We start from the raw sequence: 15270 nt of genomic DNA on the forward strand, positions 1-15270 counted from the left end.
GTGTTTCACCTGCGAGCTCAGTTTCCTGGTGGTGCCTAAGGCCCAAGGTCACCGGACTTCGGCCCAAGCAGAGCGGGACCCCGAGCCCACAGCCTCTCGTCTCACGCCGGGGCTGTCCCCGGCCCTGGACACACTGTTCCCCGCGCTGGCCCTCCCCGGGGACCGTGACAGCATCCAGTCACGTCTCCTGTGACCTGCCCCCCCTCCCGTCCTCCAGAGGTGCCCCACGCTCATCGCTATCACAGTGGTCTCTGCCGTCACCCTGTTCTTCGGGCAGTGACCACGGTGACACAGCGAGTTCCTTACGAACGGCTCACCCAGGAGTCCAAAGTCCAGGTCTAGGATTGGATTTCCTGCTCCTCAGAAGCCAGCCAGGGTCTCATGGCGTGCGGTGCCCGCCGGGAGGGAAGGTGCAGGGCCTGACCCTGTGAGGAGAGGGGCCAGAGTGGCCGGGCCAGTGTGATGTCACAAGGGCTGGGGGCGGGGCTGGGGCGGGGCCGCCCCTCCCTGGAGAAGCCCCACAGACTCTACAAGACCCCTGTGCACCCCTGTGTGGAGGGAGCTGGCCTGGTCCCGTCGCCAAGGTGCACCCTGGGTCCCCAGCCCGGGGGCTGAGCCCCCTGCCCCGTCCAGCTGCGACTCCGAGCCAGTCTCCTCTCCAGAGGGCTCCCCAGGCCGGGCTCCCACCCGCTCCGGGAGGCGGGCTCTGGGACCCCGTGGAGCAGCGGTTTTCGGCCATTCCCATCTCAGGGTGCACGTGAACTAAGTGCTAAAACCCGACAGCACACCAAAAAATGTTTTTGCTGCTCTAACAATAAATAAATAAGTATAATTTTGATCTATTTACAAAAAGAATAGTAATAATACTCATTACCTACCCTTTTTTCTCCAAAGTGACTTTTGTAAAAACTCAAGTGCCTAGACTCGTATAGAAGGATGGCCGGTACCAAGAATTAACCAATCCGACACAACCTTGTCCTGTGACGTGACCAATGAGCTGCGACTCTATTATTTTTGGTTCAAGGCGGCATCACACCGGACAGCTACCGTTGTGTTGGCGGCTGTCACTTTTTCTCTGACGGTCTAAGGGACAGGAAGCCAGTGCCCGTGACCAGTCAGGTGGGGTGTAGCTGCGCTTCCTGACCTGGGGGAGGAAGCACACCTTGCCCAGTGCGAGCTGCGTCTGGTGGCGTGGGACAAAAACTGCATGACCCACCCTCAGAGCCCGGGGAGGCGGGAGCTGAGCGCCCCCTGACAGCACCGGTGCCGGCGGTGCGGGTCCGGCTCACAGCTGACGAACAGGCCCCTGAGGTCGGGAAGCCACCAAGGCCTCCGGGGTCCTCTCTGGCCAAACCACAGCGGGAACCCGGCGCCCCAGGGGGCCCCAGCGAGCGCACCTCTGGGACCCAGGGCAGCCCTGCCCTCCCCGTGTCCTTCCTGGGCCCTCCTCTCCGGGGCTGGCCCGCCCTCCCCTCCCTGGTGAGCCCGGAAAGGCCGGGTCCCCGGGCACCTCCTGCGCCCTCCCCAGAGGCCCCGGGCTCCTGGGTCCCCGTGGACACAGGCCTCCTCCTCTGGATGAGATTCCGAAGGACACGAACCCCATCCTGCGCTGCCCTGGACTGCATCCCACCACATCAACCTGTGTTTCTGTCCCCATGATTCCCGTCACCGGTGACCTTCCCCCGGCCGGCAGTTAACTAACACGCCCTTCGCTCGCTGCCTCCGCTCAGTCTCACGACTGCAGCTGCAGGGCCCACTTCTGTCCGCGTCGTTACGGAGTCCAGGCCGCGGCGCAGAGGACAGTGCCCGGCTGCCCGGGGGCAGAGGGACTGCCCCGGCCCTCACCTGCACGCCGCAGCTGGCCCCTGAGCCTCCAGTGCAACCAGAGGGCTGGCCCTCCACGCCCACATGCCCCCGGGCCCGGAGGGAGGTCAGCGTGCCGGCCCCCCGACCACACCCGGGGAGCAGGACCCCACGCCACACTGCCCACGGTCACACCCAAACGGAGAGGCATGGGTCAGTCCGATCCGAAGTTTAGACCCTCTGTCTGGCGGGCTGAGCTCCCGGCCTCCACGGCTCCAGGCAGCGCCGGGGCAGAGCCCGTGGTCCTGCAGGGTGCAAGGGTGGCCCCGGGCAAGCCACAGACGTCCCCTGAGCCCACAAGCCACCCCTCAGCCCTCACCTGCCCCCTCCCCACCACAGGACACAGGGTGGGTGTGCTGTGCCAGCCCGTGACCAGCAGCAGCCACCCAGCACGGGCCTGCAGCGAGAGCACTGCAGCGCCGGAGCCTGGGATTCGGGACCGCCCGGACCACCAGGGCTGCAGGGACAGGGGCGGGGGGGACCCCAGGGCCTCTCCCAGGACCGCAGTCCACCTGCGGCCCCGCACCTGCCCCCACCTCCCAGACAGAGCCGTGTGCCTCCGAGAGTAGCCACACGCCCCCTCCTCGACCTGGTCTTTCCTGCCAGTGGTCAGAATGACCCGTCCTTTCCCTGACCAGTCTCTTGGTCAGTGTGGATGCTGCCACCCCAGGACGCTGGACTGAGAATGAGAAACCGCAGGGGGTGCTGCCCAAGGACGTGCTGAAGGCCGCGGCCCCACCGCCCCTTTGTTCCTGCTGCACCTCCCTCATCTCTGACAGACCCTGCCCCTCCGAGCCCCCCCCCCTCTCCCTCCCTCCCCCCCTTCCCCTCCCTCCCCCTTCCCCTCCCTCCCCCTCCCTCCCTTCCTCCCTCCCCCTCCCTCTCCTCCTCCCTCACACACACACACCCACCACCCTGACCCCAGCGTCTCTGCAGCTGCTGGCACCGCCCCCTCCCGCCACTGGATGGCAGTGTGGCCGCGCAGATGCACCGTTGCCTCTGCAGCCTGGCGGTGTCAGCCCAGCACCTGAGGAACGCCACCCTCTGCCAGTCCCCTCCCACCAGGCACGGAGGACTCTGCCCTCCCGCAGAGCTGGGGGTTCATTCTGACCCCAGGCCAGCTGCCGCTCCTCCGTCACTTTGCTCTGTACCACGATCCTGCCCCACACCCGCGTGGAGCCCAGGACACCCGAGGGCAGGGTGGCTTCTGGTGCTGGCTGTTAGCTCAGCTCTGCAGACAAGCCTGGAGGAGGAGGGGCAGGAGGCGGACCCCTGATTCCACTGGAAGCAGGGGGGCGGGGGGGGGGGCACCCAGCAGGAGAGAAGCCTGCCCTCGGAGGGGCTCACCCTGAGAGCCACCCAGCACACAGGCGGGGGGCCGCTCTGGGACTGGGGGCGCCTGCCCAGCAGACAGACAGGGAGGCTGTGGGTGCCAAGGCTGGGCCCCACCCTGCCCTGCTCCTTCCGGGCCCCGGCCACACTGGGCTTAGCTGTTCTACTCGCTCCCTCACCTCTCTGGGTCCCCACAGACGGAACCTGGCCCAGGGGTACCAGTGGGGGTCCACCAGGAGTCTGGGGCCCCCACCCCGGTTCCTGCAGTAACAGCAGCAGCCAGAGAGTGCCCGCCCTGCCCTGCTGCTCCTGGGCCCTGCCAGGCCGGCGAAGAGGTCCGGGGTGACGGCTGCGCTCCGCAGGCAGCACAGAGGAGGGGCCCTTTCCTCCGGCGCAGCCTGGGGCCCAGACGTCCAGACTCCACCACCGGCAGCCAGGGCGGGGTCAGGGCCTCACGCAGACCTGCAGCCCCCTCCAGGCCCCCAGCCCCCCTGGTTTCCCTCACACGTACGTGCGTGTGTCATCTTTGAAATGTGTGGTGCTTTATGCTTCTTACTTTTTTTTAAAAAAAGTATACTTTTTACTTTTTACTAGGGACTGTGTCCAGTGCACCGAACATGGTGACGGCGGCAGCTTCCGGAATGGCTCCCAGGGCCCCTCCTCCGGGGTGCACATCCCCATGGCGTCCCCGCCCCCAGTGCGCAGGCTGGGCCTGCCGGCGGTCCCCATGGCGAGGTTTCGGGCGGCCGTGGCTGGCTTGCCCGCAGGTTGGCTCTGGCCCCCCTTCTCGGCTCAGAGGTGGGGAGGCCGCATGCAGGGATGGGGTCCTGCCCATGCCCGCGGGGCCCCACCAGGCCTGAGCCAGGCCCTGGACACAGGAACTCGGGGACGTGCATATCTTTGTCAAAGGCCGCCACGGTTGGGGAGAATTTATGACACAACAGACAACACACACAGCTCTCGGAGACACGGAGACAGTAAAACAGCACACACCCAACGGTTAGGGCTGGAGCATTTATTTCTCTTTCTCCCGCACTCGGGTTTGCAGCGAAGCGGAGCCGCCCCTACCGGCTGCCGGGGAGAGGGATCGTGCGCTTTGCTCTGATTCACAGAAACATCGGTCGCGGTGAAGCGGGCTCTTCTCCACGCAGAAATCACGGGGAAGGGCCGCCACTGCCGGGCGTGGCCACGGCGGCATCCGAGGGCTACTTCCGAGCTGGGGCGGGGGCAGGGGCGATCCCGAGCGGCGGCGCGGCACAGCGAGCATCCCGACTGCGACACGAGTGGGGAGCCTTCCCCGCTCCCCAGGAGCCACCCGGGAGCCCCTCCTTCCTCCTCGGCGGGCGCCCTGGGCCAGACCAGCCACGCCACGAGGGCCCTCCGCGCAGGGAGCCCCGAGGGGCCGGCCGCGCTCACACGTGCTCCTTGTCGAACTCGCACAGGAAGGGCAGGGTGGTGTGGCAGGCCACGTCGTTCCAGCCGCCCTCGGCCACCAGCTCCACGCAGTCCTCCTCGTCGTAGGCGTTGTTGGGCTCGCCGCCGCGCCACTTGTGGAAGGTCTGCGTGGGGGAGCGGTCGGCGTACACGAAGCTGCCCTCGCGGTCCAGGTCGTTGACGCCGATGAAGACGCGGGACAGGCCCGCCTGCGTGACGTAGGCGGCCATGAGGCCGTTGGCGGCCTCGTCCTTGGGCATGGCCAGCGTGCCGCCTCGGCCCTGGCAGGACCGCTGCGCGTCCACGTACGTCCTCTCCTCCTTGACCAGCAGGTAGATCTTGCCCTCGGTCTCGCGCACACCGGCGACGGCTGCGGGGGGTGGGGGGTGGGGGTGGGGGTGGGGCAGTGCGGGGAAGTGAGCGCCGGCGTTTCTGCAGCGGACCCAGTGCGCGCGCGCGCATGCGCCGTGGCGGACCTCACGCCTGCGCCGGCCACCGCGGGCCTGGTTCTCCCTGGGTTCTGGGGGTCGGCGGGGGGTCGGGGGGGAGGCGTGGCCCGGGGCAGAGAAGGCACCGACAAGAACCTACCGTTCTTGATGAATTTCAGCTCGGTCGTCAGCTGGGTGACCTGGTTGTCCATCTCCCCGATGGCCTTCCGCAGCTGGCTGCACTCACACGGGAGGCCTGCGGGGCGAGGCGGGGCTCAGGAGGAGGACTCGGGGGCGGGGCTCAGGACAGGAGGGGCTGCTCCCCAGCGCAGAGGTGTCACTCAGCAGACCCCGGGGGGCCCTCGGGGCTTGGCCCAGGGCGGCCACCGTGGAGGTGGAGCGTAGACAAAACGCTGGGGATGGGGGCGGGGCGGGACCGGGACGCAGTGACTGAGTGTTGGGGACACTGGGTCCCTGTCTCGGGGACTCAGTGGGAGGCGGCGCCGCGCTGAGCTGCAAGGAGCAGAGCAGCCCAAGAGCCGAAGGCGGGGCGGATGAGGGGAGCCCACGCCAGCCACCGCCCGCTTCCCAGCCGGGGGCAGCTTTAGGGAGGAGTCACGGGTTTTCAGAATCTCAATTTTAACATGCGTTCTAGGCGCCTGGGACCCTCTGAGCAATACCTGGGTCTCCGTTGGGGCCGGGGGGCCCTGCATCGCCAGAATCCCCTTTTTCACCTAAAAAAGGAAAGCAAGGTCAAAGTCGCCAAGTAGAGGTCGGACATGTTTCACAAGTTCACAAGGATGACCTGTCACGTCCCTCACGTGGGGACGCCCCGGGTCCCCCGATCCACAGGGAGCGACATTTGGTGGACCCCAACCCTCATGCCCCATGTGCAAGGCGGAGCAGGCCCCTCCTGCGGGACCTCAGAGGCCAGATGACTGACTGTCCTCTGCACACACGCTCTGGGACACCCCGGGCCATCGGGGAACACACGTCAGACATCACGCCACGAGTCCTGACACCACGAGCAAGCGGCCACTAAACCCGATGCCAGTTCTGCCCGGGCCCCTCCTCACAGCGGGGAGATGCAGGCAGAACATGTGGCCCTGGAGCCTAGGGGACCTCGGGGGTCATCTAACCAACAGGACGGAAGGGACCTCCCCTTCCTGCGGAGACCGGTCCTCCTGGCCCTGCCCCCAGAGGCAGCGAGGTGGCCCGGGCACATGTGGCCACCCCAGACCCGGGCTCCCGCCACCTGCTGCGTGGGACACTCCGCACAGCCACCTGCCCCTCCGTGTCTCTCGGACAAAATCCGGCCACACAGCCTCCTAGCTTCTCCAAAACCAGACGGTGAGCATTCACCCTACAGCACCTGACATTCCGGAAGCGTTATCTTCCTCCTCCCCGGGAAACCCCGAGTCTCGGCTGGGGGCCAGCTCGGGGCCAGCGACCACTCCTCCCGTGGATTCAGGGGCAGGGACTGAGCCGGACAGTCTCCCGGGAGGGAGGGACTGAGCCGGACAGTCTCCTCCCAGGGGGCTCCTCCATCTCCTCCGTCAACACCAGGGCTGGGAAATGACAGGCAGCGGGCAAGGACCCGGGACGGGGACCCCCCGGGCGGCAAGGGGAGGCAGGACGCATGGGGGTACCTTTAGAACCGATGGGACCAATCTTTCCGTGGCGACCCACAGTGCCTTTCTGTCCTTTGTCACCCGAGTCTCCTGCGGAAGACAGAGCGACAGAAGGTGGTTGACGCACAGGTAGTGCCTTGTCCCTCCCGCTGACATCACACACACGCACTCACTCATGCACACACATGCTGCACACACAAATGCATGTACGCACATGCATGCTGGGCACACACATACACGTGACACATGCCCACTCGCAAACACATGCACAGACACGTATGTGCACACGCACACCTTTCCGCTCGCCCCGCACAGGCTGTCAGCACCAGCTGGGTGTGTGCGCCAGATCGCTGAGCGGCCGGGAGGCCCTCCCACGGCACCCCCCGCCCCCCCGTACCAGCTGCCCACGCCGAGCCCCACCATGGTGCCGGCTGCTGTCTCTGAGGGGACAGTCTGTGTGGGGGGCACATTGCAAAGGTGGGGATGTCCAGCCCCTGTGACTGCCGCCACCGACACTGTCGGCTCCACACTGCAAGGCGGTCCCTGCGGCCACGGAGCCGTCTGCCCGCAGCCCCCCCTCTTCCCAGACGAGGGAGGCCTGCTCTGACGACGCGTGGACACGGCTGCAGCCCCCGAGGAGGGGCGCCCCTGCGGGTGAGGAGGAGGGAGGACAGGCGGGAGCGGCCCAGGACCGCAGGGGCTGCGAGGCTGGCCGTCCGTCACTGTGGAGCGAGGCTCTGGGCTGTGGGCGAGCGTGGGCCTGCGGCCGCCAGTCCAGGGGCCTCTGCATGGAGCCTCGCTCTCGGACCAGCCACACGGACGCCGTGAGTCCGTGGGGCCAGAGCTCGTCTTCGGGCGGGAAGCGTGGCGTCTGCCGGGCGTGCGTCGGGGAGCCCCGCAGGCCTTCACCTCGCCCAGCGGCGGCAGCCCCACGTGTGACTCTCTGCCTCGGTGCGCCCTCTGCGTCCACACAGCCATCGCCCCTCTGGGCTCCGGGGGCTCCAGGCTGCGTCCCCCGGCGCTCAGCCCCTGATCGAGCTCAATTTAGGAGGAATTCAGCGACTGGGGGACCCCGCGAGTCAGCCCACCTCTGTGCCCGGGAGGGGAGAGTCCAGAGTCCGTCCTCGGCTCTCGGAGGAGTGAGAATGTCTGCGGCCGCCGTGGGCCTGCGCTGCCTCTTCCAGCGGGAAAGGAGACTGGTGCTGAGAGACAGCTGAGCGCCCGGCACAGGGACGGGCAAGCGGAGACGCGTCTGCACGTGACACCCGGCGCGGCCGCCCTGCGCGCTGCTGGACTTTCAGCTGTCGTGACCGGAACTCTATGGAGCGGCCAAGTGGTCTCCTCCCGCAGGTGGACAGGAGCCCGCCCTCCGCCCATCCCCAGGGGCCTCTGGTCCAGGCCCTGCCGCTGCCGCTGTCGCTGGTTCTCTCGGCAAACAGACGGGCCAGAAGGACAGTGGCCGCCCGCTGGGCGGGGCAGCGCGGGGCCAGCACGGCGGCATCTGTCCCGACACCCTCTCGGGCCAGAGCCCCCGGCTGGCAGCTCTAGGGGAAGAGTCAGAGACACCAGCAGAAAACAGAAGCGTGGGATGCGCCCAGAAGGGAAAGAACCCAAGAAGGGCCTTTAGACAGATGGAGACACACACGACCCGGCGGAGGACAGAGACAGGAGAGCGACGAATCCCTTTCAGACACCCCAACAAACGACTCTGCTTCCTTGGAAAGACAGAGGCACTGGGACCCCCAGCGGCGGTGCGTCGCCGCGCGGCCAGCGCACAAGGGGCGGCCTGCGCACACAGCGGCTGTGGGGCCGCACGCCGCCTCGGCCCCTGGGGAGGCGTCACGGGAACTTCACCCACGCCGTGGCACGGCGAGGCGTGTCTTCCAGCTGCGCTCACACTTCAAAAAGTGACCAGCACGCGACTGTTCACGGCAGCGCAGCCCCAGGGACGTGCGAGTCCCCGGGACCAGCGGGCCAGGCGGACGGCGCGCGCGGACTCCCCGGCGTGGGGGAGGGGAAGAGGGAGGCCCGGTCCCCGCGGATGGATTTCCAAGGGCCACGGCTCGCTGCCCAGGGCGGCGTGCGGACGACGCGGGCGCTGCACTCTCACGAGCGGAGGGACGGGACGCCCACGCGCAGCCGCGCCCCGGGACCTCGCGAGGATGGGCAGCCCCGCCGAGGCTGTGGCGGGGCATCGGGAAGGAGACGGCTCCCCGTGCGCCATTTCTGCGCGTTCCAAACTGTGGGCCGCAGGACTGGCCCACGTTCTGATTTTTCAGTTCACGTTGAGGAGCAGAGAGAAAAGCGAGACGGGAACGTCGGCGCCGGGGGCTGGTGGGGGCCGGCCGCGACGGGGACGCGCTGGGTCGTGACCGCGAGGAGCGTCCACGCGCGTGCACGGCTGTCACGGGCCGCACCGCACGCTTCAAGAGGAGCATGCAGCCCCCCGCAGAAAGGTCAGAACCCGGGCGAGGGTTTAGAAGCTCACGTTCAACGGCCTTTACTGGGGCCGTCGCGGTGGTTCGGGAGGCTGGGCACAGCCTGACCGCGGCGCGGCGGGGCCGGCGGGGCGCCGAGCCGGGTGAGCTCAGCGCTGCCCTCGCGCGGAGAGTGAAGGTGCCGACCACGCACTTCCGCGGAGGGTCCCGATGGCTTGATCGAACCTCGCAGCGGAGCGGTCCACCCCGCCGCGCCCTCAGCAGCGCCATTCACTGGGCGCCTCCCGGCTGCTGGGCCGCCCGCCTGCAGCCTGCACGTCCAGCCCGGTGCCCGGAGCTCAGCGCCGCCCCGGGGGACCGCCCGAACGCGCCTGGCCGTGACAACCCGCACCCACGGCGGTTGGCGCCACGCAGGACTGCGCGCCCGCCCACATCTGTGTGTGTCCCTCCGCTGCCCTCAGGAATGGTTGGTTGGTTGGTTATTTGCACACTCTCACATTGCACTTGCACGTGTGACACTCGCAGGACCCCGTCCTGCAGGTGAGGCCGGTGAGGGTCGCGCAGCGTGAGCTCCCGTGCACGCAGCCGACCGCGCACACCGCCCAGGGCCCACTGCAGCCCGCGGGCCGGCGCCCAGGAGCACTGCTCAGAGAGGCCTCGGCGCCCTACCTCTCCGCTAGGCCGGCTGGCCTCCCGAGACCCACGCGGGTGCCCGGTGCCCTCGCGCCCCCCACCCGGCCTCTCCCGCGCCCTCGCGTGCAGAGCTCCGAGAGGCTGAGAAGGTACCTTTCTCTCCCGTGGGGCCCACTCTGCCAGGCCGGCCGGGCGCGCCTTTGTCCCCCTTCTCGCCAGCGTCCCCTGCGGGAGAAGTCACGTGCGTTCAGGACCCGCTCCGAGCGCAGGGCCCAGTGTGACGGGTGGAGGGTCAGCAAGGAGAAGCTCACTCTGTGCCGCCACGGCCGGGCTGCCCTCTCCCCGCCCCCCTCCTCCTCCTGACCCTCTCCCACCCCGACCGCCCCTAGAGGGCGCTCGGCTCTCCTCCCCCCCTGCTCTCGGGACTCTGCCCCTCCCCCACCTCCTATGAGCATGGAGAACAGTGAGCCCTGAATATCAGCGCAAGGGGGCGGGGGGGGGGCGGGCTCCGCCAGGGACCGCTTCCCTCTGTCCCGTTACCCCTCTAGCTGGCTCCCAGTCTGGCCCCAGTGCGCCGCTCCGCACCTGCTCCCCGAGACCCCGAATGTCTACGCACAGGTGGCAAACGCAAGCTCCCCTCTGCATGGCGGGGGGCCAGGCCCAGGACCCCGGGAACGGGCGGGCTTACCTTTGAGGCCTGGGACCAGGATCTGCACGGAGCAGGCGTCGTCCACCGTCTGCTGCGGGTCCGCCGGCGGGGCCAGCGACAGGAAGGCCAGGCCGATCAGGGCCAGAGCCCTCTTCATGGTGAGCGCGGGCAGGGCACTGACCCCTGCGGGAGGGAAGGGATAAACAGTGACGGCAGTTCCCAGCAGCCGGCCGCCAGTGACAGTGTGCAGGCCCCCGCCGGGCTGGCGGCCCCGGCCCCCCTCCTCCCGCGGGGCCGCAGCGGGGCGGCTGCCCCGGGGGACTCCTGCCGTGTGGGGCTCTCTCGTCCCCGTCCCGGGAGCTGGCGCACGGCTCTCTCTCCCAGGTTGTCACGACGGGCCCTTCGCTCACCCGAAGGCGTGTTCACAGGTCAGGGAGCCGTGCGGCCTGCACGGCCAGCCTCCCGAGCCGGGTCCTGCCGTGTGCCGACACCCCTGGCCCATCCGTCCCACCCGGCCCCTCGCGCACACGGTGCCGCGCCCCCGGACGGGGAGTGCCCCTGTCTCTTGCTGACTCCGCAGCAGTGTCACCACACAGACGCGAGTCCCCGATCAGCGGGCCACCCAGCAGGCTTGAGTCTCGCAGGACAGCACGTCACAGCGTGCGGACTTTCTGGGGCACCCCTTCCCCGCCACAGGGTGCCCGGGCTCAGCCACGCAGGGGGCTACAGCTCCCTGACTCTCAGGGTGGGACGGGTGGAGTTGGAAGGGCCAGGGCAGTGGTCCCTGGGTCCCTGGGGGAGCATCTGACACCTCCCCCTCTCACGATGTGGGACCTCAGCGTTGGCACCACGGCTGGGGACAGAGGGGCGCCTGCCGGACCAGCGCCCTGGCCGAATGGCATCTCCTCAGTCCGCCTGGTCCCCTTGAGGCGGAGGCAGGACCCCTCCCGTGACTGAGGCACCCGGGGCTCTGCCTGGGACCCGGCTCGAGGCCAGTGCCCCCTCGGTGGCCGCTCCGTGTGCCCGTGGCCACGCGCTGTGACGAATGGAAGCGCGGGAAGCCGGCAGGCGGCAGACACGGAGAACAGCGCCCACGTCCCGGGGCAGCGGGAAGGTCCCAGAACCGAGCACAAAGGGACGAGGGTGGGCTCTGCACGGGGACAGCAGAGGCCGCCACAAACTCCGCGCCGCTCAGCTGCCCTCCCAGGAGCGATGGCCGCACCTCAGGAGGTGGTGACGCCTCGGGCAACATCACCGCGGGCACTCCCTGGCCACACTGACCGCTGTGCTCCGGCCAGCGACACCAGCCGGACTTGGCCCCTGGGATGCGACCGGGCAGCGTCTCAGGTGTCGGGAGCCGACGTGTGCTCTCCTCTCCGGCGAGCACAGCCAGGTGAGCAGGAGCAGTGCTCACCTGGGGACGGCGGGGGCAGCGCAGCTTCGAGGAAGACCTGCAGCCACGTCCTGGGAAGGGAGGGCAGCAGGACAAGCTGCGGCCGGGACCCCCGGCCCGTCCTTCCCCCACCCCCTGACCCCGCTGCCCTGCCCTGGGCAGCTCCATGTCTGTGGCCGGGAGTAAGGCGGGGTGGGGGCGACCCTGGCGGGAGCTCCCTCCTGCCAGCCGGGAAGAGGAATCCCGTTTTGTAAACGGAGAAGCCACAGCCCTCCCTGGGCTCTGGAGCAACAACTCTCCCGTGGTGGCGGGGAGGGGCGGCTGGGGAGGCAGGAACTCCATCAGGATTCTCGGTGGGACCCCAGGGGAAGGAGAAATCAACAGGGAAACGAGGACTCTGTCTCGGCGTCCCGTCTCCGCAGCAGCCCCGGTCCTCGGCAGACCCCCTCGGCGGCTGGGGGGCAGCCCCGCCGCCGGAGCCCACCGCCAGCCGGCCCCCGACCGGGCACCCGGCTGCAGCAAGAGCAGCTCGCCGCCCCCACAACGGCACACGTTTTCCTCGTCTTTTGACGGAGACTGCGCAGCTTCACCCAGACCCTGCCTGCCCTCGTCTCCGGGACACCGAGTTTCCAAAGCCCCTGTGTGTGGGCAGGCAGTGTCCCACCCAGCGGACAGTCGCTCTGCACGTGGGACGGCCCAGACGGCACGCACACGCTCAGAACCCACGCCTCACTTCCAGGTGTCAGGCGGGAAGGGCCGCGCCCCGACACTTCGGTGGTCCCCCGTCTGGGGCTGCAGGTGACCCCCACTCCGTGTAAGATGACCCGCCTGTCCCCCAATCCCCATGACATCCCACCAGGATGACATCCCCCCGTGACTGAGCCACCTGTCGCTGGGCAGAGATCACCGGCCGCCGCTCCCCACCCCACCCAGGCTGCCTGCTCCGAGCAGCCCCTACAGCAGCAGCACGGCCGCCCTGGGCCGGGAGGGAGGGAAGAAACGGCCTCACCTCTGCGAATCTATGAGATGGGACACCACCGCCTTGTCACCGGACTCGGGTCCCTGTGGAGGTGACTGCCCCGGGGGCTGGTGAGCTGATGGAGCCTGGGACTCCGGGTCCTGCAGGACTCCAGCCTCTGGCCCGGATCCCAGCACAGAGTCCCGTCCCCTGCCACCCAGGCCTCCCTGGGACCTTCTGGAATCTGCCTTCCTGGCTCTGGTCTCCCCCCACCACCCTGGTCTCCAAGGGGACAGAGTCACAGGGCGGTGATGGTGGGGGGTGTTCCCTACCTGAGGCGCACGGGAGGCGAAGGGGTGTCCTGACTGTCGGGGGCCGTGAGGACACTGGGCCCGGGAGCCCCGCGCAGAGGCCAGTGAGCCCGGGGCCGTCCCACCGCCCAGCAAATCAGGCCGGGCGCCCCGGTGTTATCTGCAAACAGCTTCCTGTTTGAGCCCATCGCTGGACGGCTGGGGGAGGGGGCGGCGCTCCGAGCGTGGGAACAGGCTGCCGGGGGATCGGGGCTAGGGGCGTGGGCCCCCGCAGAGAGAGGCCCAACCCTCCACCCAAGCACCCCGGTATCTCCGTATCTCCGCTGTTCTTCTCGTTCTGTTTTTGGCACAGACCAGCGTGAGTGTCAGGAAACCAGTTCAGCACAAAGAAGGGTGACAACAACCCCCGACACGTGCCCTGCTTGTCCAGGCCGGACCCCGGGGGACCCCAAACTCACTCCACTCCCGAACTTTCATTTGAAGGCAGCGCATGCCCCAAACACGTGTTTGTGGTGGGCTGGGCGGATCCGGCCTACCCAATGGGGTGGAGGCGTCTTTGAGAAAGGTACCTGCCCCGGCTGGTGTGGCTCAGCGGGTTGAGCGCCGGCCTGTGAACTGAAAGGTCGCAGGTTCGGTTCCCAGTCATGGCACGCGCCTGGGTTGCAGGCCGGTCCCCAGGTGAGGGTGTGCGAGAGGCAACTGGTTGATGTTTCTCTCTCACCTGGATGTGTCTCTCCCTCTTGTTCTCCCTCCCTTCCCTCTCTCCGAAATAAACGAAATTTTTTCAAAATAAAATGAAAGCTACGTCCAGGCTGGGGTGGTGCAGTTGGTTGAGTGTCGTCCCAGAGACAAGGGTCACCGGTTCAACTCCTGGTCAGCACATGGGCCTGGGCTGTGGGTTCGGCCCCCGCCTGGGTGTGTGTGTGACGGGGGACCGGCCAGTGTCTCTCTCACACATCTGTGTTTCTCTCCCTCTCTCTCTCCCTTCCTCCCTTCCCCTCTCTCTGAAACAAACGAACCCTTTTTAAAATGAGGCGCGGACTCCCAGGCACAGCAGGTACCAGGGCGTGACCGCGGGAGCGAGCGTGCCGTGGGACACCGGGAGAGCGAGGAGAGCCAACCCCGTGGTTCTGTTTCCCTTTTTACTCCCTGTCGGAGAGCGGGGGTGGGAGGGGGAGAGAAACATCCATGTGTGGTCGCCTCTCACGCCCCCAACCAGAGACCTGCCCCGCAGCCCAGCCATGTGCCTGACTGGGCATCGAACCCATGACCTTTTGGGTCACAGGCCGGTGCTCAATCCACTGAGCCACACTGGCCAGGGTGAAGTTTTCTTCTTACCGTTCCTCCACGGAACGGAGGCTGCGGGGCAGGCACCTCAGAGCAGGCGCATCCCGCTGCACACCTCCGTCCTGGACAGTGCGTGTGTCGACAGCTTCTCAGCACCACCGGGGAAGCCCTCCACCCCTCCGCCCACATCAGGCTCCGGCGGAGGGCTGGGCGTCTGCCCTGAGGGCCGGCACCAGGCCAGGGCACCCTCTGCGCCCTGGACATCGTGCTGGACGTCCCGGCCAGCCAGCGAGGCTTCGACTCCCCCAGACTGCCCTGCAAGCTCAGCTGGGTCCCCGCTGGAACCCCAGCAGGGGTCTGCAGGTGTGGACAAGGCTACGCTAGATTTCTGTTAAAAGACGGAGCCAGACTAGCTGGGGCTGTTGTGGAAACTGAAGTGGGAGGAGTCGGCGTACCCGGTGTGGAACTGTGCGCACAGTGGAGCTGCACGGAACCGCGCACTAGCCCCAGCTGGTTTAAGTGTGTGTGTGTGTGTGTGTGTGTGTGTGTGTGTGTGTGCACGTGAGAGCATGTGCCTGGTGCAATACACATCGCAGTGTTTGTCCCTCTGTGGCTGCTGATGTCAGGCAACCGAACGTCCTCGGGGACCGTCCACGGGCAGCCTGGGTCCGCGTTCCTCTCCCGTGGAAGGCTGAGGGCCCCCGGGTGCACCCGGCCCTCCGGGGGCGCAGCGCTGGGTCCGCTGCTGCCCGTCACTGCAGCAGACCCTGCCTTAGCTCTGGGGGGCTCGGGCTGGGGGAGGGGCTGCTGGCGGTGTGCGGCGCAGCCCACGCCCCCCTCCTCCCACTCTGTCTTGTCTCACAGTCGAGGTGGACACTTACCATTTGGTTTTATATTTTTTAAAGATTTTATT

The 15270-nt window shown here is 67.8% G+C and overlaps 1 protein-coding gene across 2 annotated transcripts; it reads right to left on the reverse strand.

Moving 5' to 3' along the window:
* Window positions 1-4195: 4195 nt before the first annotated feature.
* Window positions 4196-13213, reverse strand: COLEC11 (collectin subfamily member 11). Of its 2 annotated transcripts, none has more exons than XM_045844577.1 (7): window positions 13092-13213; window positions 10448-10591; window positions 9913-9984; window positions 6707-6778; window positions 5738-5791; window positions 5218-5313; window positions 4196-4999 (listed from the first exon to the last, which is right to left on the reverse strand). In XM_045844577.1, exons 2-7 carry the CDS (start codon window positions 10563-10565, stop codon window positions 4608-4610), a joined length of 804 nt encoding a protein of 267 aa, XP_045700533.1. In that variant the 5' UTR covers window positions 10566-10591; window positions 13092-13213; the 3' UTR covers window positions 4196-4607. The 2 variants fall into 2 exon arrangements, with proteins under 2 accessions (XP_045700533.1, XP_045700535.1); XM_045844579.1 differs by lacking the exon at window positions 13092-13213 and adding an exon at window positions 12811-12892.
* Between the last annotated feature and the right edge of the window lie 2057 nt (window positions 13214-15270).

The sequence above is a fragment of the Phyllostomus hastatus genome, unplaced genomic scaffold, assembly GCF_019186645.2.
Source record: "Phyllostomus hastatus isolate PE091 unplaced genomic scaffold, TTU_PhHast_1.1 phas_contig_402, whole genome shotgun sequence".
Classification (NCBI taxonomy): domain Eukaryota; kingdom Metazoa; phylum Chordata; class Mammalia; order Chiroptera; family Phyllostomidae; genus Phyllostomus; species Phyllostomus hastatus.

What these genes read in the sequence shown, in the direction of transcription:
- COLEC11 (XM_045844577.1), bottom strand. Translation starts at nt 10,565, where the DNA reads ATGAAGAGGGCTCTGGCCCTGATCGGCCTGGCCTTCCTGTCGCTGGCC. An exon ending in CCTGGTCCCAGGCCTCAAAG is followed by an intron (nt 9,985 to 10,447) that starts GTAAGCCCGCCC and finishes CTTCTCCCGCAG; the next exon opens with GGGACGCTGGCGAGAAGGGG. An exon ending in GGGCCCCACGGGAGAGAAAG is followed by an intron (nt 6,779 to 9,912) that starts GTACCTTCTCAG and finishes TGTCTTCCGCAG; the next exon opens with GAGACTCGGGTGACAAAGGA.